The following is a 17538-nucleotide window of genomic DNA, read 5'->3' on the forward strand; positions in this document are numbered from 1 at the left end:
CATCCTTATATGGTTAAACATTCCTCAGGAAAAAAAATGATGATGTTGTGCCTCAGACATATTAGAAATTTAACAAATGTTTATGCTTATTGGAGATGATGAAAATCCTGAAGGAAAATCAATATTCTTTCATGTAGATTATCATAAGAAATCAGCACAAGGATGTATCAAACAAAGATCCAGTCCGTCTGCCAAGAGATGTGTTTGGGCAGACATTATGCTGATTCTAAAGTACATTTTTAACTCTCTATCATTTTGGCAGTGAGTAAGCAGAGCCCCAGTTTCATATGAAAGACAATATTTTAATATTAGCACCAAGAAAATATTTGTTTTTATATTTGCATAAGGCTTTGTGTTTCCACCATTTCTAGCAGATCTAAGCATCAATCTTGCTCTCTTCTTCACCATAGCTCACAGGGACCACAATAACGTTTGACTCAGGAGTCAGAGGGCTAGTCTCTATTTCACACACACGCACACACACAAATTATTATAAAACCTTTGGCAATACATAATTGGACTGAATTCTTTCTATTACAATTATAAAGTGGCTTCTTGTAGAAGAGCTGAGTACAGATGGTGAATTGTCTCCATCTCTCAATTAAAACCATTTTAGAATATGGCTTCTCTGGCCTTTTCAGCTATCATTGATGTGCCTTAACCAAGTTTTACTCAACAAGTCAGAAACTCCAAGGAAAAGATTTTGTGTCAGATTTTAAGAATATAGTTTCTTTTCTCTTTGAAATAATGCAAATAGACTATGGTATATCAAACTCGAGAAAGTAGTTTCTGTAGGTATGGTGAACCTGAACAGCTGCTACCCACACTACCAACCACCAATGTCCACATTTATTGGACAACCAACAGGCCCTTTTCCAATATGAGTTTGTTTTATACAAGCACAGTTCCTTCACAGATGTCTTAAATAGTAAGCCTTCCAAATATCTTTCAGGTGTTGAGTGAGGTCCCCATAGAAATAGAAGCCTAGCTCTTTGCAGTAGCCAGACTAGTTTCCATACCCAGTTTTCAGCAAGTCCCAGCCCAGCACTTTTAACCAGAGTCCAGATGATTCACATACTCATTCCAGTTTGGGAGCTTAAACAGCTATGAGCATATTCCTCAGTTTGCCTGCCCTCATTTTCTATCTGGAACTGGTTTCAGTTCCTATGAATAGTCTCTGATGAAGTCGCAACGGGTGTGCACACTGGACATGCATGGAACATAGATGCTGCTGACATAATAGGCCTAGATGTTTTAAAAAGACACTCATGTCTCTCTGTCTGACTGATGGACTATTGAAACAATGGAGCCCCAGGAAATGGGACTTTTTCCCAGGTAATCCCATGCTAGCGGAAGGCAAAGGGGCCAACAGCTTGTCAGACCACCTAACCAGACAAAACTTTGGTCCAGACAATGTCAGGTGGCTGGTTAGAGGGACTGCACATTGACAGGTACTGCTTAGATGTGCATATCCTTGGCCCTCTAATTCATCATTGATCTCCCTGCAGGACCTTGACAATGGACTTGAGTCGGAGAGTCCACTAGATGTCCTTCTCCCTCTTAACAATATGACGTTGAATAAATTCCCCCTTTTCTGCTCCCCACTATTATTCTGGCTCTTCCTGTTGGCTTTTGAGAACAGGTGGCCAGAGCTGACTGGGGTCATGGGTTGTGAACTCCAGCTTGGATAATACAGGTTCACTGCTTCACCATACCTGCACCTGAGACAATTCTTAAGGATATTTGTGCTTAAACTCTGATTTCTGTTCAGAGAAATCCTATTTCTCTTAAAAAAAAAAAAAAAAAAAAACCCTCATGATCAGAATAAAGTGGCTTTTATAGTGGATTACATGCAAAGAGCTGCTCCTGAGGGAGTAATACTATTCTTAGCTTGGGTCTTCAGCTCAGAGCATTCCTGAGAAGGCTCGTTTAATACTTCCTGAGGGCACTCCATGTCTATCGAATACTCTCAAGATCAAGAGTTAATGTCAATCATAAAATAATTCAGTCAAGGTTGCCAAATATCTTCTGAAACAACGTCATCATAGTTATGTTCAGATCCAGGCAATATATTGTTCCACTTAATTTATACTGGATTAATTAATTGTTGGCTCCTGCTTAGCTAGTTTTCTTATAGAGCATAGGATCACCTGCTCCAGAATGATGCTATCCACAGTTGGCTGGCCCTCCAACATCAATTAAGACAATGAAAACAATCTCTCGTACACATGCTCACAGTACAATATTTATTAGACATACTCAAAATATTGTGAGCATTATGAGCTTTGACAACATACTTGCAGCATATTCTAAATAAAAAAATTGCACCATTATTTTAGAAGAAAGAGCATTTAAGCAAAAAATTAGAAAATTCTTTAACTATATATGTTAGTAATTCTCTATATCCTTCTGTAACGATAACATTTATTTTTTAAGCAAAAATTTGTAGGATACTATTTTATCTAACACCTTTTTCCTATTGAGAATAAGAGTTGGCAAACGTTTCCTTTGTATATAAACCCATTTATTTTGATAAGATTGAAATTACTGACATTAGGCATTCAATCCAATTTGGTAAGGCAATAGATACATTTCTTTTCATGAAATTAAAGAAAAGAAACACTGGGATTACGTAAGACATGAAGACCGAGAAGAGTTAAAAGAAAGTGTATGTACCATCCACTAACACAGATACATTCACATAAATAAAATAAATAATTTTAAAAAAGAATCACATATTATGGGACTTTGAAGTAGCAAGCAGATTACTTTTTATTTCTAACACTACTGCTTCATAAAGTCCCATAAATCCTAATATACCCCTCAATGGGATAGGAAAAGTATCCTAAAACAATAACAATGTGTTTATTTTTCTTTCAATATTAAGAAAGTAACACACCTTTAATCCCAATGCTCAGGGGCCAAAGGCAGGGACAGGTAGATCTTTGTTAGCTTAATGCCAGCATGATTTCCATAGTGAGTAGTGGCCAACAGGGACTGCATAGTGAGACCCTGTGGAAAACAAACAAGAAATCAATGAAGAAAGAGTGAGAGAGAGATGGTGGGGGAGAAAGACAGAAAGAAATAAAGAAACGAAGAGAGAAAGAAAAGAAAGACAGACAGACAATACAAAACAAAAGAAATTACCATTGAACACAATCCCATTGTTGTAGTGTGCCGTCTTTTGCTAACTAAAACATAGAGTAGATTCTACATGTTTGAATGTATGCCATAAAGTCTCTGAAAGGTGATCTGAGGCATCCAGTCTGTCCCTGGATAGTAGCAATAACTCATTTAGCTCAATGTGACTATAGAATGTAGACAGTCTGAGCTCAGCCAGTCTGAGTTTTAACTCAGTCAACTAATGGTTTATCTAATTTGGCTGAGATAATATGGTTACATCATAATTTCAGTTAATAAATACAACCTAGTACCTCATATAAATAAATTTACCGGGTCTTTCTATTTAGCAGTGGGTGAGTTAGAGTTGATTCCGAGTTTTTAAATTCCAATTTACTTATGTTAGAAATCCGTTAAGACAAAAAATGTCCATGTAGCTTGAAGTGTTTTTTTCTTTTCCCTTTGTTACTCATTCTTTAGGGTTGTTGCTTCACTGTGAAATATGAAGGAGTGTATGATATTTATACATAAATTCAATACCCCATACCTTAGTAAATTTCTAGTATAGCCATTTGCCCACATTAAATATATATTCCAATATTTTTAAAAAGATGCATCTTTATTAATATGTGTTCTCTTGTAAAATATGATTTTAATTTTTGCATCCAAGAATATGGGACTCACGAGAGACTATATTTAAGACACACCTAGAAGAAATCCACAAATATGATGTAGTAGGTTTAAAGACCAACACAAGCTGGAATTACTTTTTAGCAATGGGTTCTCTCCAGTGAAGATTATGTTCAGCTCTCTGAGAGATAACTATTTTGGGACAAACGAAAAATTAACTTCCCCAGCCATTCCTTAAATGCAGTTTTTGACATTATACTATTTCTCCATTATCTACATATGACATATGTCTCTGATTCAGGGTGCTTCTCATAGGCCTAATGCCGTCTGCTACATGATAGATAAAGGTAGTATCTTTCACATCACAAACGCTCAAGACATGTTTGATATTATTATTGCCCATGGAAATGCTGTTTCACCTAAGAGAACAGAATCTATTGTCCATATTCTGATGACAATAATAACAACAATTACCAGGAACGAAAATATGGAGCAGGATATATAATCATTGAAGTACACATAGAAGTTTTCCTTTTTAATTCAGTGCCCTGGATGTTTTTCTAAACACACTTACAAGCTAAAGACCTAGCTCTTGACCAAAGATCTGGTAGGTAGAACTACCAATTGATGGATGGATGAACTATCCACTTTTCTGCCAATCTGATACTTTCCACAATGTCTAACTTCCTTATTGAACTATGAAGCTCAGGTTGGAACTCAAACGTGTTTTTCATTCCATTTCATACGTATACTTGCTTTTACACCATAACCTAGTTCAGCATGTAACCTTTACCTTAGTGTGTTATGTGTGTACAGCCGTAGCCACATGCAAAAGTGGTTTTGTTCTGTTTGACTTTATTTTGTTGTTTGTCTCGAAGGCAGTGATGAACTGGTTCAGCTGTTTATATCAAAAGAAATGTCTCAAAGCACTTAGGAAAGCTGTTGAGTTAAACAATTGTTTAAAGATTTTAAATGTGTGCAAAGCTTTCTGCTTCAAAATTAGCAAGCTGCTCTTGCTTTCAGTGGGCTTCACATTTCTTTTGTGTTTTCTGATTCTCTGCTGACAGGTTTACATCCAATTCAGTCTTGATGGCACAAAACAATTGTACTTCTACGGCAGAGTCGAGCAAATTCAGACAATATTAGAGTAAAATAACTGAAGTAAGATTGCACTATTTCTGCTGAGTTAAACTCACAAAACGATAGAAGGCACGGCTGCCGTGCCTTTTACAAGCTTCCTGGAAATGCAGCACGTGGCACCTGCAAGTTAACGATTTCCGCTGACAATAATGTAGGACTGAAGGATTCTGGAGTTATTTTATAGTCTGTAGTGTTCTGCTTGTTGTGTTAAGCAGGATGCATTTGTCTCTGAGGCTCTTTCAACCATTACCCTGATACCCATGGGAAACCTGTGGTCTCAACTAAACCTATGCTGTGGATTTCATTGAGGCCCTCCCCCTTTTTTTATTGGACTGATTGGACATGCACAGCATCTTCAATGCATAGGCCTTCCAGCCTACAACAGCCATGAAAGAACCGACAACACGGGTCTTCAACATCTCCTATCTGAGAAGATAGGTCTCATAAAGCAGAAGCAGAGCGACTGAAATCTTCAAAGGCGAGAGAGAAGGATGTGGTGATGTCTGGAGGAATAACACAGGCACATGCTATGCTCTAATGAACTACATGGACTGATTTGGGAACCCCCCCACCCCACCCCGGTCTGCTCATTGGCCTGTCAGAAAGGCATACTATCCAAGACAGAGCAAACATATTTGTAATGATGCTTTTTAAAAAATCAGATTATAGAGTCCACATTAAAAAGCCACCTTGCCTTTGCTCAATGTCGATGTGTATTACCCAGCCCAAAGGTTTTCGCAAATACTATGGGGGCTGTAATAGCCCATGATAAACCCACTTCCGCATACATCTTCTTGGCAGAGTTACACGTTAGAGGGGTAAAGAGTTAAAAGCATAAACATGGCTACTGTAAATTGCAAGGTGAAAGAATATTTAAAGACAAGCTTGTTCCATTTGAGCAGCCGCCCCCACGGCTGTTTTAGGGGCTGGGGTGAAGGAAAACAATCCTCCAGCCTCACCTTTGTCCTGTGTACTCCTCCACACTCGGTAGGTTAGTTTGCAGCCCGCGGCCGGGAGCCTTTAGCGCCCGTAGGTGGCGCCCCTCGTCCGTGCTTGCGCATCTCGCGGCTCTCCAGGCGCAGCTCGGAACCCCGCGTGTCTCCCCGGGTCTTCAGAGCCCAGAGACTGCGTTTTAATAAATACGCGCGTTGGCACCGCGCTCCACAAGCCCCGGGGTTCAGAGAAGCAGACACATAAACCCGGGCGAGGAAGCGCTTCTTTAATCTGCGCCAAAAGCTGACGTTTCACAAGCGGAGATTTGGAATTGCAGTTCTAAAACCATTAAATTACCAAGCTTTTTCCTCCCTTAAAAAAAAAAAAAATACTTTTTTTTCTTTCTTTCTTTTTTTTTTCAAACGTCCGTTCCCCCACCCCCTTTAATTATGAAAGTGGCCACTCCGTTCAGGATTAAGACTTGGAGGGACTTTGGAAAAGAAAAGGAATCTGGAAGAAGACCCGGGGGCGCCTAGTTTTAAGAAGGCACCTAGGAAGACTGCGCTGGGTGTCTAGGTGAGAGCCGGACCCGGGCTTGGCAAGGTGCGTGGAGGGAGTCCGAGGGAAGGGGCTGTGGATTCTAGGACGAAAGAAGCGGGGAGTCGGTAGCTGGCAGCGCCGGGCTGTGCCCTCTGGAGTCTGGGGGAGAGGCAGGGGGACCCAGGGATCCTGTCAGTGAGGTGCGCGGAGGGCGCGCGGGCTGCTGGAGTACACGGGACTCGGAAGAGGCAGGCCGCGCGCAGCGGTGCGGTTCCCGGGCTCGGCGCGGCTCTGCAGAGCGGGAAGCGTGTGGGTTCCAGGCACCGCGGTGCGCTGAGCGACGTGGGGCTCCCCCTGGGCGCGTGGGGCCGGGGCGTGGTGTGCTTGCGGAGCCCGAGCGGACCCGGAGGAGAGGAGGCAGGGCGGGGCGGCGCGGTTATTGGCCAAGCTCTGGGAGAAGGGTCGAGCTCCGAGGTGTCCTCCTCCCTCTTGCCTCATTTTCTCTGAGCAAACCAACTTCGCGGACCTCGGTGCTCGCCCATCATGGATGTTCCAGGTAACCCACCCCATCCCTGAGCTCCGGGATCAGGTTGCTAGTTGCCTTTTTGTAATGCTTCACCAGAACCTTGAGTAATGTGAGTCCTGGGGGTTCAAGAGAGGAGAGTCGGCCGGCGGCGGAGTTGGGGGTGGGAGGTGGTCCGCTATCCTTTGTGAAGGAGCTGCAGACAGGATATTTATTGAAACCCAACTTCTCTTTTCTTAGAAAGAACACTGGAAGAGTTGCTCGGAGAGCGTGGGCGGCGAGGGGAGGGCTCTTTCTGTCTGTGTTCCTGGGCTGGGTATTGGAATGGCCTCTCTGGGTTAGCTGAAGAAGAGGGGACCGGCTAAAAGTGCCAACCCGCGTAAGTTAGCAGAAAGGTACAGAAGAAAGGGAGTGGGGTGCAGAGACAAGAGCCTGCAAATGAGTAAAATCCTGGGATTCTGTGCTGGAATCGGCTCTTGTCTTTGCCAGAGAGAGGACTCCACCAGGCTCTCCTAGGGGGCTCGCCAGCGGCTGCAGGGACATTGGAAGTGGGTGTTAGAATTTCGCTCCTCACCAACCCCCATCCCGCCTTTCTCTGTTCCTGTGCTTTCCTTTTTCTTTTTAATCTCATCCGCCCAAGGAGCTTTCTGGGGTTTTTTTTTTTTTCCCCTTTGGGGATGGGGGTAGATTCTTTTTATCCGATAAGGAGTGTTTAAAAATTACTTCCTGAGTAGAAAAATAGAGGAAAACGGGGAAAGGCGGGGAGAGGAAGATTTTCTTTTTTGCGGCTGTCCAGAAAGCCACTGAAATTAAGCTTATGAGGCGTCATTTTTTTCCTTTGACTGCATTTAATTCCTCTAGTTGTGTTGGAATGAGTAGGCAGGGGGCGACGGTGATGACGCCGTCTTAGAGGTCCCCAACCCTTTTTACAAGGTCCTACAGAATCTTAGCCCAGAACCCCAGGTTCCGCGCACGATTCAGGAATCTGTTTGGACTTGCTGACTGGTGCGACAGAGCTTCCTCGGATCCATTATGCTACATCTGGAATGGAAATAACTTTGGGGGAACAAGGGGATGGCCATCCCGAAGGGGCTAGAGAGCACCAGCCACTTGCCCACCTAAGCACACCTTCCTGCCTAAGGATTTGGGTTCTTTGCCCTGACAGGTCCGCTGGTGCCTTCCTTCTGAGAATCATTTGGCCTTGACCATCTCAGCCAGCCGAGGATCCAGCCTAGACAAGGCTCCTGCTCCCGTCCTGCGTGTTCCTGTGCGCACCCGGGCATCTCTTCGGCTCCGGCCGGCCTTGGCGTCCTCCGGGCGCCCCCCAGCCCAGATGCCCGCGCCTGGCCGGGACCCCCGAGGGCCACCGCTGAACATGCCCGGGCGCCGGGGGGCGCTGCGTGAGCCAGCCGACTTTGGCTCCAGCTTGGGGGCGGCGCTGGCCCTGTTGTTGCTGCTGCTCCCCGCCTGCTGCCCTGTGAGGGCTCAGAACGACACGGAGCCCATCGTGCTAGAGGGCAAGTGCCTGGTGGTGTGCGACTCCAGCCCATCGGGGGACGGCGCCGTCACCTCTTCCCTGGGCATATCTGTGCGCTCAGGCAGTGCCAAGGTGGCCTTCTCCGCTACTAGGAGCACCAACCATGAGCCGTCAGAGATGAGCAACCGTACCATGACCATCTACTTCGACCAGGTTAGGCTGACCTGCTCGCCTGCGGAGGAGTGGAGAACCGGCCGGTGTGCCCAGCTAACTAGGGCTCCCTACATCTCCAGGCGGAACGCCAGGCTGGTTTTCCCCACATCTGCCTTGCCCTTACATGGCTTCTTTTATTACTCTGCTTTCCTGGCGTCCCCCTTGAACACACCGTAGAGTTTGTTTTTAAACACCAGCTCTCTTGGCAAGGATTACTGAGAGCCCTGTAAGGCTCCCCAGGCTTTCCATGGGTCTGGTAAAGCTGATGATAGGAAATACATATCCCCGAAAGAAAACCTAGTGTTCTTTCCCGTTTGCTGAGGGCAAGGCAGTGTTTATGGTGACCAATCTTCAGACATCTGGGGAGAGGGGTTCCTCTTAAAGATGCTGCATGTAAGAGAGTTTCTCATTCAAAGAGGAGTCTGACAGAGGGCTGAACCTATTGCCTATATTGTGGGATTCAGTGACAAGATGTTAATTTTCAAGAAAATAAGTGGGAAGGATGGGGAAGGCAGCAGTTTGTGCTCTGCTTATATACCAAAACAAAGTGGCCATGTATCTGCTATGCACAGGAAATGAAACTTTTGCAGAATGTCCATATAGCATGTTCAAATATAAATGCATAGCATGACTATACATTTAACAAGACAAAGGCCCATGATTTAAGTGGCTTTAAGCTTCTTAATTTCTGGCCTCTGGGCCAATCAACCAAGGATTAGGGAAATGGATATGTAAATTTTTCTCTGGGTGGTGACCTTTCTGTGTACTCTCTTCTTGTAATTCCTATCAGTCTTCAGAAATTGAAAAGATGAGAGTGGTTTTCATACTTTTTCTAATCAGCTAATGCTCTTGCCAAAGGGCTTTGTGTAAAATGGAGTCCTGAAATATCACTAGACACAGATGGAGTTACTATCTACTGGCTTTCCCTCTGTCCAGGAGCCAGCTTCTAAACCCATTTATAGCCAATGCACACACTTGATTTCTTTTTAGACTGTTGTATTCATTTTAAAAGTCATGCATTTGAGGGTTTAGGGAAGTGGCTTTAATAAGCAAACATATTTCATTTCATTGTTTCCAAATAAGACAGCATAATATAAGCATAAATATAACTCATATTCTTCTCTATCCATTATTACTTCACTTATATTTTTTTCAATTATGGTGTCCTACAGATAATACTCACAGTCTTTTCAGATCCACTGATTTCTAGAGTTGTCAGGAAAATTCCGATACAGGGTCAAATCATAATAGGAATCTTGCTTTTACAGACAAATTAACTTTGCCTGGTTCCTGGCTGTAAATGAGGGAGATAGTAAGCGAGGGAGGCCCTCTGCTCAGGGTCTGGCTGGGTGTCTTTTCATTCACATAAAGCCTTGAATTTACATGTTTCCAGAATTTAAAATCCACATGGAGGGGTGAGGTGGAGAGGGGAGTGCAGGCAACTCAAAGGGCGTGCACACAGGAGTGCTTCCTTCTCCCGTGACTGAGCACAGACATCAGAGGCGAGGTGCTTTGTCCTCAACATCTGAGCAAAGTGGGTGTGCATGTGAGACACCTGCCCAGGAGTGGGCTGAAGTGGTGCTCACAGCATGATGAAGATGCAGTGTTCCCCAAGCCATGCCGGCAGCGGTTACCTGCAGTAATTCACTGTGCATTGGGAGTTTGTGTAGCCTATACGGTCCTGTAAAAAGTAACGGACAGGGCAGTGGAGCTTTACTTTCTGATCAGGCAAAAGACAATCCAGGGTTCTGGTGCTCCTACCTGTTTGTTCTGTAAGCATAAAACACCAGCCAGCGGGTCATTTTGTTATTTTAAGGAACTTGGGGTTTTGCAGGAGGAGAGATGGGAACAGGATGTGGACAAAGTAGCCAGATTCTATTTTGAACAGAACAGGAGTGAGGTGAGGAGCTTGATTCTCTTCATATTCTGCTGTAACCCGCAACTCTTATTCCTCTTTTATTTGAGGAAAACTACCAGCAGGGCCACATAATCCTCTGCTAGTAGCTAATTGTGTTCTTAATCTCACCTGCTGTGGAATTTCTTTAGTTTGGACTAGGAGTGTCCAGGCTACCAGTTCAATCCTCTTTGTTTGTTCAAGCTTTTTTACTTGCTCCCAACACTCAGCCAAGAGAGTGAGTACTGCTAAGAGGAGAATGAAGTTGAACAGGGCAGCCAGTGTTTGTTGCCAAACTCGTCCTCATCCAACACTCTCTATAAAGCACCTCATGTATACTGCTAGAAGTTGGAAGATCCTGGACATCAAAACCTCATAGAAGCCATTTTCTTACTTCCTCTTAAGTGAGCTCATGGAGTGGACTGGTCTGCACTCCACCACCTTTCCTCTCTCCATTCCATGTGAAGTTTTAATTATTAAACACAGCCTCGGGTTGAACTCCCTATGACCCTCCCCCTAAAAAAAAAAAGTAGGCTGAATTTACAGGTTTCTTCTTAGCTTGACTGTCTCCCATCTCTCTCCATTCCCTGTGTATCATCATACAAAACTTACATAGACTATTTGAAGGTGCAATTAAAATATACTCCCAAAGTCTTCATTAATTGGAAACCATGAGAATACCTTTGGCGTACATTTCTGCCCCTGGATGTTTTTGATTTGGTACTCACTGCTGCTGGCATTGTTGAGTCACACTGTGGACTTAGTGGCACCTGTCCTCCATACCAACAAGCCAGCTATCATTGGTGGTTACCTGGAAGTATGGAGAAAACGCAAGTCTGTTGAGGTGTGCTGTTCCCTCTTCTTTTTCAGGTTTTAGTAAACATCGGCAACCACTTCGACCTGGCCTCCAGTATATTTGTAGCACCACGAAAGGGGATCTATAGCTTCAGCTTTCACGTGGTCAAAGTGTACAACAGACAAACAATCCAGGTGAGTCAGTGTGAAAGATGTGCCCTTGGATGCTTGGTAAATGGGGGGTTGGGCTCTGAGCCATCTGGAAATCCTGTCTTCCAGGTTCCAGGGATGTGGGCTCCAAAAGTTAGATGGAGGTGACAGTCCTTAGGGGAGGAAGAGAACAGGGTGTGGGAAGGAGGTGGTCTCTGATCTGCTTAGCCTTCCTCTCTGCCTTTGTAGGTCAGTTTAATGCAGAATGGCTACCCGGTGATCTCCGCGTTCGCAGGAGACCAGGATGTAACCAGGGAAGCAGCCAGCAATGGTGTTCTGTTGCTTATGGAAAGAGAAGACAAAGTTCATCTCAAACTGGAGAGAGGAAACCTCATGGGAGGCTGGAAATACTCCACATTCTCGGGCTTCTTGGTGTTTCCTCTATAGACATGCAGCCACCCTGACAGTGGGAAGGTTTGGATCAGGAACCAGGGATCTGCCCTCTGTAACACCTTGAACTTGTCTGAATAGGATGGCTTGGGCTGACCTCCATCAGATTGTTGCCGTAGAAGAATGATCTTCTTCTAAAGCTCCAGTATTTTCTTTGACTATTGACAATTCCTCGGGAACCTGGCCTCTAATTAGTTTTAGACGACAAGGTCTTAAGGAGAAATGAAATTATCGATTTGAGCAATTTGTACCTGTGATTGTAAAGTCAATATCGGATTTTATTGTTGGAACCACTGACTTACCTTCTATGGTTTGTACGTTGTATCCTTCCTTGTCCTGATGACATAGATGCTGCTGACCCTCAGATGGATTGCACGCTGCAGTCAGGGCTCAACGCAAGAGCCCAGCAAAGAACCACCTGCCAGAGAGTCCCTGACTTGTGTTCTGTGTGTGTGTATAGCCTTAAGAAAAAGAACGGCTTCATTTTCATTCTGTAGCTTACCCCTGGGGTCCTGGGAGGATGGGGAGGGAGCTGGGCACTGGGGACCTGTCAAAAGTGCTTTATCCTGCACGAGTGAACTGCAGCTTTTGTTTTGTATTGTCAGTGATTTTCTGTTTTCCTCTGGAAGCTTCCTTTTCCTTCCTCAGGTTTCACGCCTGCCTCAAACCTACTTAGTTTTCATGCTGGGGTCCTGGAGAGAAAACAACAACAACAAAACTTATGTTCAGTACTTGTATGAGATCAAACAAAACAAAACAAAATCTGCATACTTTGTTTTGAATGAGAGGAAACCAGGGGGTGGGGGAAGAAGTCCTTCTTTCAAAGTAAGGACAGCAGATAGACCATTCTGCATGTTCTTCCCTGGAGTCTCTCTCAAATGCATCTTCAGATTTGCAACCAGGATTTTATTTATTTATTTATTTTTTAATTTATACTCTGGGATCCTTTAAGAGCCTGGCCTTCCCCATTGGTCATGAATCCCTTAAAAGTGGAGCTGAGGTGACCCAATCCCCCCTTTGCTTTTCCTCCTGATGTGTCTCAGTGGTGACTTAGATCTGCCTCTGAGTGACCACACAATGACCAGATGCTTCAAAGAAACAGGACCAGCAGCGCCTCTTCCTGGAGACCTTCCTTTGATCTGTCATGGAGAGGGATGTGTTGACACTCTGTGGATGAACACCTGGCCAGAAGCCACCTGGACTGGAAGTCACAGCCATTGAAGGTACTGGCTGCTGTACCCCACCAGTGGTTTTTCAAACCCTGCTTGTTTTGGCATCTCCTGCAACAACACTATTCAGTTGCAGCTGAGAGACCTGGTGCAGTATGTGTGCGCCAAGGAAATGTCACTAATCCCAAAGCAATCAAAGATGAGACCTCAAACTGGATGTCAATTTGTCCTTTGTGTAACAATGTAACCAAAATATTGACTATAAAACTCATAATTTAAGATTCAGAATAAACGGGTTTGATGTCTGTCTTGCTCTAGTCCCTCCTCATCGTCTCTCTCAAAATGATGGGGAGGTATAGGATAAGTACCAAGGAACTGAGGATGTTAAATTTATGTTGTGATTTCTTTATAAAGGACACACACACACACACACACACACACACACACACACACACTACTGATGCAGCTATAGGTCTCTGGGGGTGTATTGCTCACTTAGATATATATTCAGTTTATACTTACGTATTTTTTCAAAGAGTAATATTTTGGAGGAGAGAGCTAAAAGACAAAATTAAGGCTTAAGAGGTAACTAGTAATATCAAAGATTCGAACATTTGAGAAGGCTCAGTTGTTTTCAACTTGTATGTGAGAATGAATTTCATGGTCAAAGGTCAAGTGCAGGAAACATTGTATAGTGATAGTTGAATTAAAGTCCTCAGCTTTTCTGTCCTAACGTGAACAAGGAATTAGGATAAGAAGCTTTATTCTATTAAAATGATGTTGTCTGGTGAGGAGGGGAAATCGACCACAAAGCATTTGGGGTACTCTGACTCTGGCTTGAAAACATATTTCTAAGTGTGAGCTATGTTTATGGATGCTGGGGACAAAAACAGAAGGCAGATGGAGTATGTGTCCCTCGTGTTTTGTTATTCTTAGATATTTTAATTCTCTTTCCCTCATTTCCTTAACTTCATGCTCACTTTAAAACAAGAAAGAAAACCTCATCTGAAGACAGTCTTACACTGCAGAGATTGGAAGATGTAGGAGTCCTTGCTATTAATATTTACATCCTTTAATAATACATAATGCCCATATTTCATTGTATTTATATCTTTATCGTGTACAGATTGCCACTGGGTAGTACTGTCTCATAAATAAGTTATTAAATTAACCAATATAAATGTATTTCAGGAGTTTATTTTCTGTTAGAAAATCAACTTCCTCCTGATGGTTGTCCTCTTAGCCTTCTTTCTTTTCCTGCAATGCAAATGCCAGACGGTACATTAGTACGTAGCCCTCCTGGTGGGAGGCATTCTACCCATCGCAGCATCGGCCTGTGCCACACCCATATAGAAATTATGTAGATTTATTACTTGCTTGAGAAATAAAACTTAGCTAAATCAAGTTATATTGAATATCAGAAGAGTTGTAAAATACACCATTCAAAACAATACCTCTGCTGAAAATTCAGTTTGCTTGTAATATCCTTAAGAGATGTGACACTGGCAGACTTGTCCCAGAAGAAACATATAAGTCAGATCAAAAGTTAAGATGTGTTATTTTGTTTGTTTGTTTTGTTGTTGTTGTTTGGATTGAGAAGAATGGTCTAACATTTCTAGAAAGAGCTCAACACTCCTGGTTCCTACCCTCAGTGTTCATATCTGCAGAGTCAATACTCAGACTCCATATAGTCAGTCCACCCCACAAGGCTGTTGAGATAACCTCTCAGAAGTTCTTGAGAATGAAGGGAGAGCATGGGGGTAATAGGTGGGAGTTTACAGCTGGGAGAGTGTTTTCATAAAAGGATATTTTTCAATGTGCCGTTATAAAGATCACTTAAATATCTGACAGGAAGATGATTGTGCATGGAAGTGCATTTTCAAAACTCTAAAAAGACTGCTAAAGCTGTAATGTTCTGTTGAAGTTTTCCTCAATTTAATCTTTTAGGGACAAGATAATATAAAAATCTACGCATCTGAGTCTATTTGCCTTCTCAGTTCTGTTGTTTGGCCGTCCCTCGTGGTCCATGCTGACCCTCATCTTCTAGTATGTACTGCCAAATTTTATAAAACATATATTGATGATATTCTTATAAAAGCAGCATAGATAACATCAGCATATCCAACATACACCTTTTAAATGTTAGCTTTCTTTCTGATAAATGTTAGCTTTCTTAAGCTGCAAATGCTTTTCAGGAAATGCTCCTGTCTTAAAATATATTCTCAGTTGACATACAACCCTCATGAACTCTAGATCCTGAAAGATTGTATTTACCATCTGTGATTCCTGAGACATTTTTGTACCCTAGTATTTTTGTTAAACTTTCGTGTATGGCATAGATCATCTACATTTTTATGATGTGTACTTTCTATACCTCCTCCTATCAAAGTTGGTGAAGGAAACAGCTACTGAATACTAGAATAAAAACTCATCCATGTATAGAGATTTTGTAGATTTATTTACTTGTTTGAAAAAAAAGACTTAGCTAACTCAACTTATATCGAACTTCAGAAGAATTTTACAATATGTAACACAAAACAAGGCCTTTGCTGAAATTTGAGTTGCCTGTCACGTTTTCTTAATATCCTAGAAACCACAGTGGTCACATACTCAGTGACTGTTATGTAGCATAGATACCTTTGCCTTTGAACACAGTAACATACACTTTATTTTAGTGATGATATAATAAAAATATATGGATTATCTGTATTTTCCTGGGATGTAGGAATATGTAAGAAAAATATCTGACAAATTATCTTCTACAAGCAAAACAAAGCAGGGTTGCTGCATCATGTTTCCACTGTAGCAAAAGGAGCAAAGAATATCCTGTCAGTTATGTGACTATATTTTCCACTCTATTATTATTTTTTATAATATTTTTTATTGATTATAAAGAAACAAATACTGTGATAAGATGATGTTGCTGTTAATAAAATAGTTAATGTGTGTTTAAATTCCTACAGCATAAGAATAATATAGAAATTAGTCCAAATACGGACATGAATTAAAAAACTTCTGCTTTTTGTAAGATGGTGTAAATATAGAAGCAGGGTACACTGAGTTATTCTAAAAGGTGATCTTTCTCATCTCATGGAAGTACCTGTAAAATGTAGCAGAATATTAAGTATAGATTGCAATGAGTTTTCCCCTTTTGCCTTGGCTATGCAAAAATTTCTTTATCTTGATATTACTACTAAAATAGGACATAAATTTTATTTTAATTTAAGGACAAACCCTTTAAATTCTCTGGAGAATTTTAATGTTACTTTTCTTAGCATTTAATGAGGAATTACATTAAATACCCTAAAGTAAGTTAACACCCAATTGTTGTTATATTGGTTTGAAACTTCTATTTTCCTGTGTTCCATAACTCTTCTCTGACATACTGTAAGCTGATGAACCATAAACATTAATTAAGACTGTTGATCAGCTTTTCATTTTAAACATTTTTTGTAAACAAAATTCACCAAAAAGTAATGTTTACTGCTTTGCTGATGGAGACCAACAATTAAAAAACAAAACATAGCACACACACACACACACACACACACACACACACATATATATATACATACATACATGTACATATTTATATAAATACTACTTTGTATCACAGCTATTCATGGTATAACTGGGCAGAGTCAGTGTCCACAGCTCTTTTTTCCAAAACATAAACTTCATGTAATAAGACTTAAAAGATTCAGAGAGAAAAAAAAAAAAAAAAAAAAACTTCAAGCAAACTTATCACATCCTCTCTGGGTCTATATGCTAATATTATATCAAAATATGAATGTTCAGGAAATGAGGTTCTCTTACATTTCCAAACCCAGTAGGATCACTTGCAAATTTTAAGGGCAAAAGCCACATGATTTTACCTCCTGTGGATAACAGAAGTTATGTTCCATCTCCCTAAGTGGGCTGTGCTGTGTCTCTCTATCTCTGGCATCATTTACATGTCTGCGGACTCATATGTCATCATCTTCATCAGTTCGCCCACATGCACTCAGTGTGCAGCATAAATGAGCTACTTGACAACTTAATTCGGAAAAGAAATCTTCATTCCCTCTTTTTAGTGCCTACAGCAGGACTCCCCAGGGTTAGAATGCTGCATTGAACTCCAGCTAGTCTAGCAAATGGAAGCTTCTTACTAATGAGGCAGGACTATCTTGCAGCCTGAACAGCCATGCCTTGGTCTTTAAGACTGTTCCATCCCATGCTTCAGGACAGCCCATTACCGTGTTAGATTGAATGTCAGTTTCGAGGAGACACGGTTGTTGCCAACACTTTGGAATGCTGAACTACTATTGACACCAATTTCTTTAACCATCAGAGTGCCCTGGGATATAGGATGCCCTTTAAATTCTTTATGTAATGATTAAGAAATGAACATTTATTGTGATTCTGGATACATCTTTATTATGAAACACACTAATAGACATAATAAAATTATTGTAACTGTAACTAAGTTAATTAATTAAAATTACTTCTAAAATACATCCATTGC

The 17538-nt window shown here is 41.9% G+C and overlaps 1 protein-coding gene across 4 annotated transcripts; it reads left to right on the forward strand.

Annotated features, from left to right (window-relative positions):
• Positions 1 to 5906: 5906 nt before the first annotated feature.
• Positions 5907 to 15473, forward strand: Cbln2 (cerebellin 2 precursor). Of its 4 annotated transcripts, none has more exons than XM_028873857.2 (4): positions 5907 to 6426; positions 8052 to 8576; positions 11341 to 11460; positions 11665 to 15473. In XM_028873857.2, exons 2-4 carry the CDS (start codon positions 8220 to 8222, stop codon positions 11860 to 11862), a joined length of 675 nt encoding a protein of 224 aa, XP_028729690.1. In that variant the 5' UTR covers positions 5907 to 6426; positions 8052 to 8219; the 3' UTR covers positions 11863 to 15473. The 4 variants fall into 4 exon arrangements, with proteins under 4 accessions (XP_028729690.1, XP_028729691.1, XP_028729688.1 ...); XM_028873858.2 differs by having other exon boundaries at positions 5907 to 6399; XM_028873855.2 differs by lacking the exon at positions 5907 to 6426 and adding an exon at positions 6808 to 6919.
• The last annotated feature ends 2065 nt before the right edge of the window (positions 15474 to 17538 follow it).

This window comes from Peromyscus leucopus, chromosome 19 (genome assembly GCF_004664715.2).
Source record: "Peromyscus leucopus breed LL Stock chromosome 19, UCI_PerLeu_2.1, whole genome shotgun sequence".
Taxonomy (NCBI): Eukaryota; Metazoa; Chordata; class Mammalia; order Rodentia; family Cricetidae; genus Peromyscus; species Peromyscus leucopus.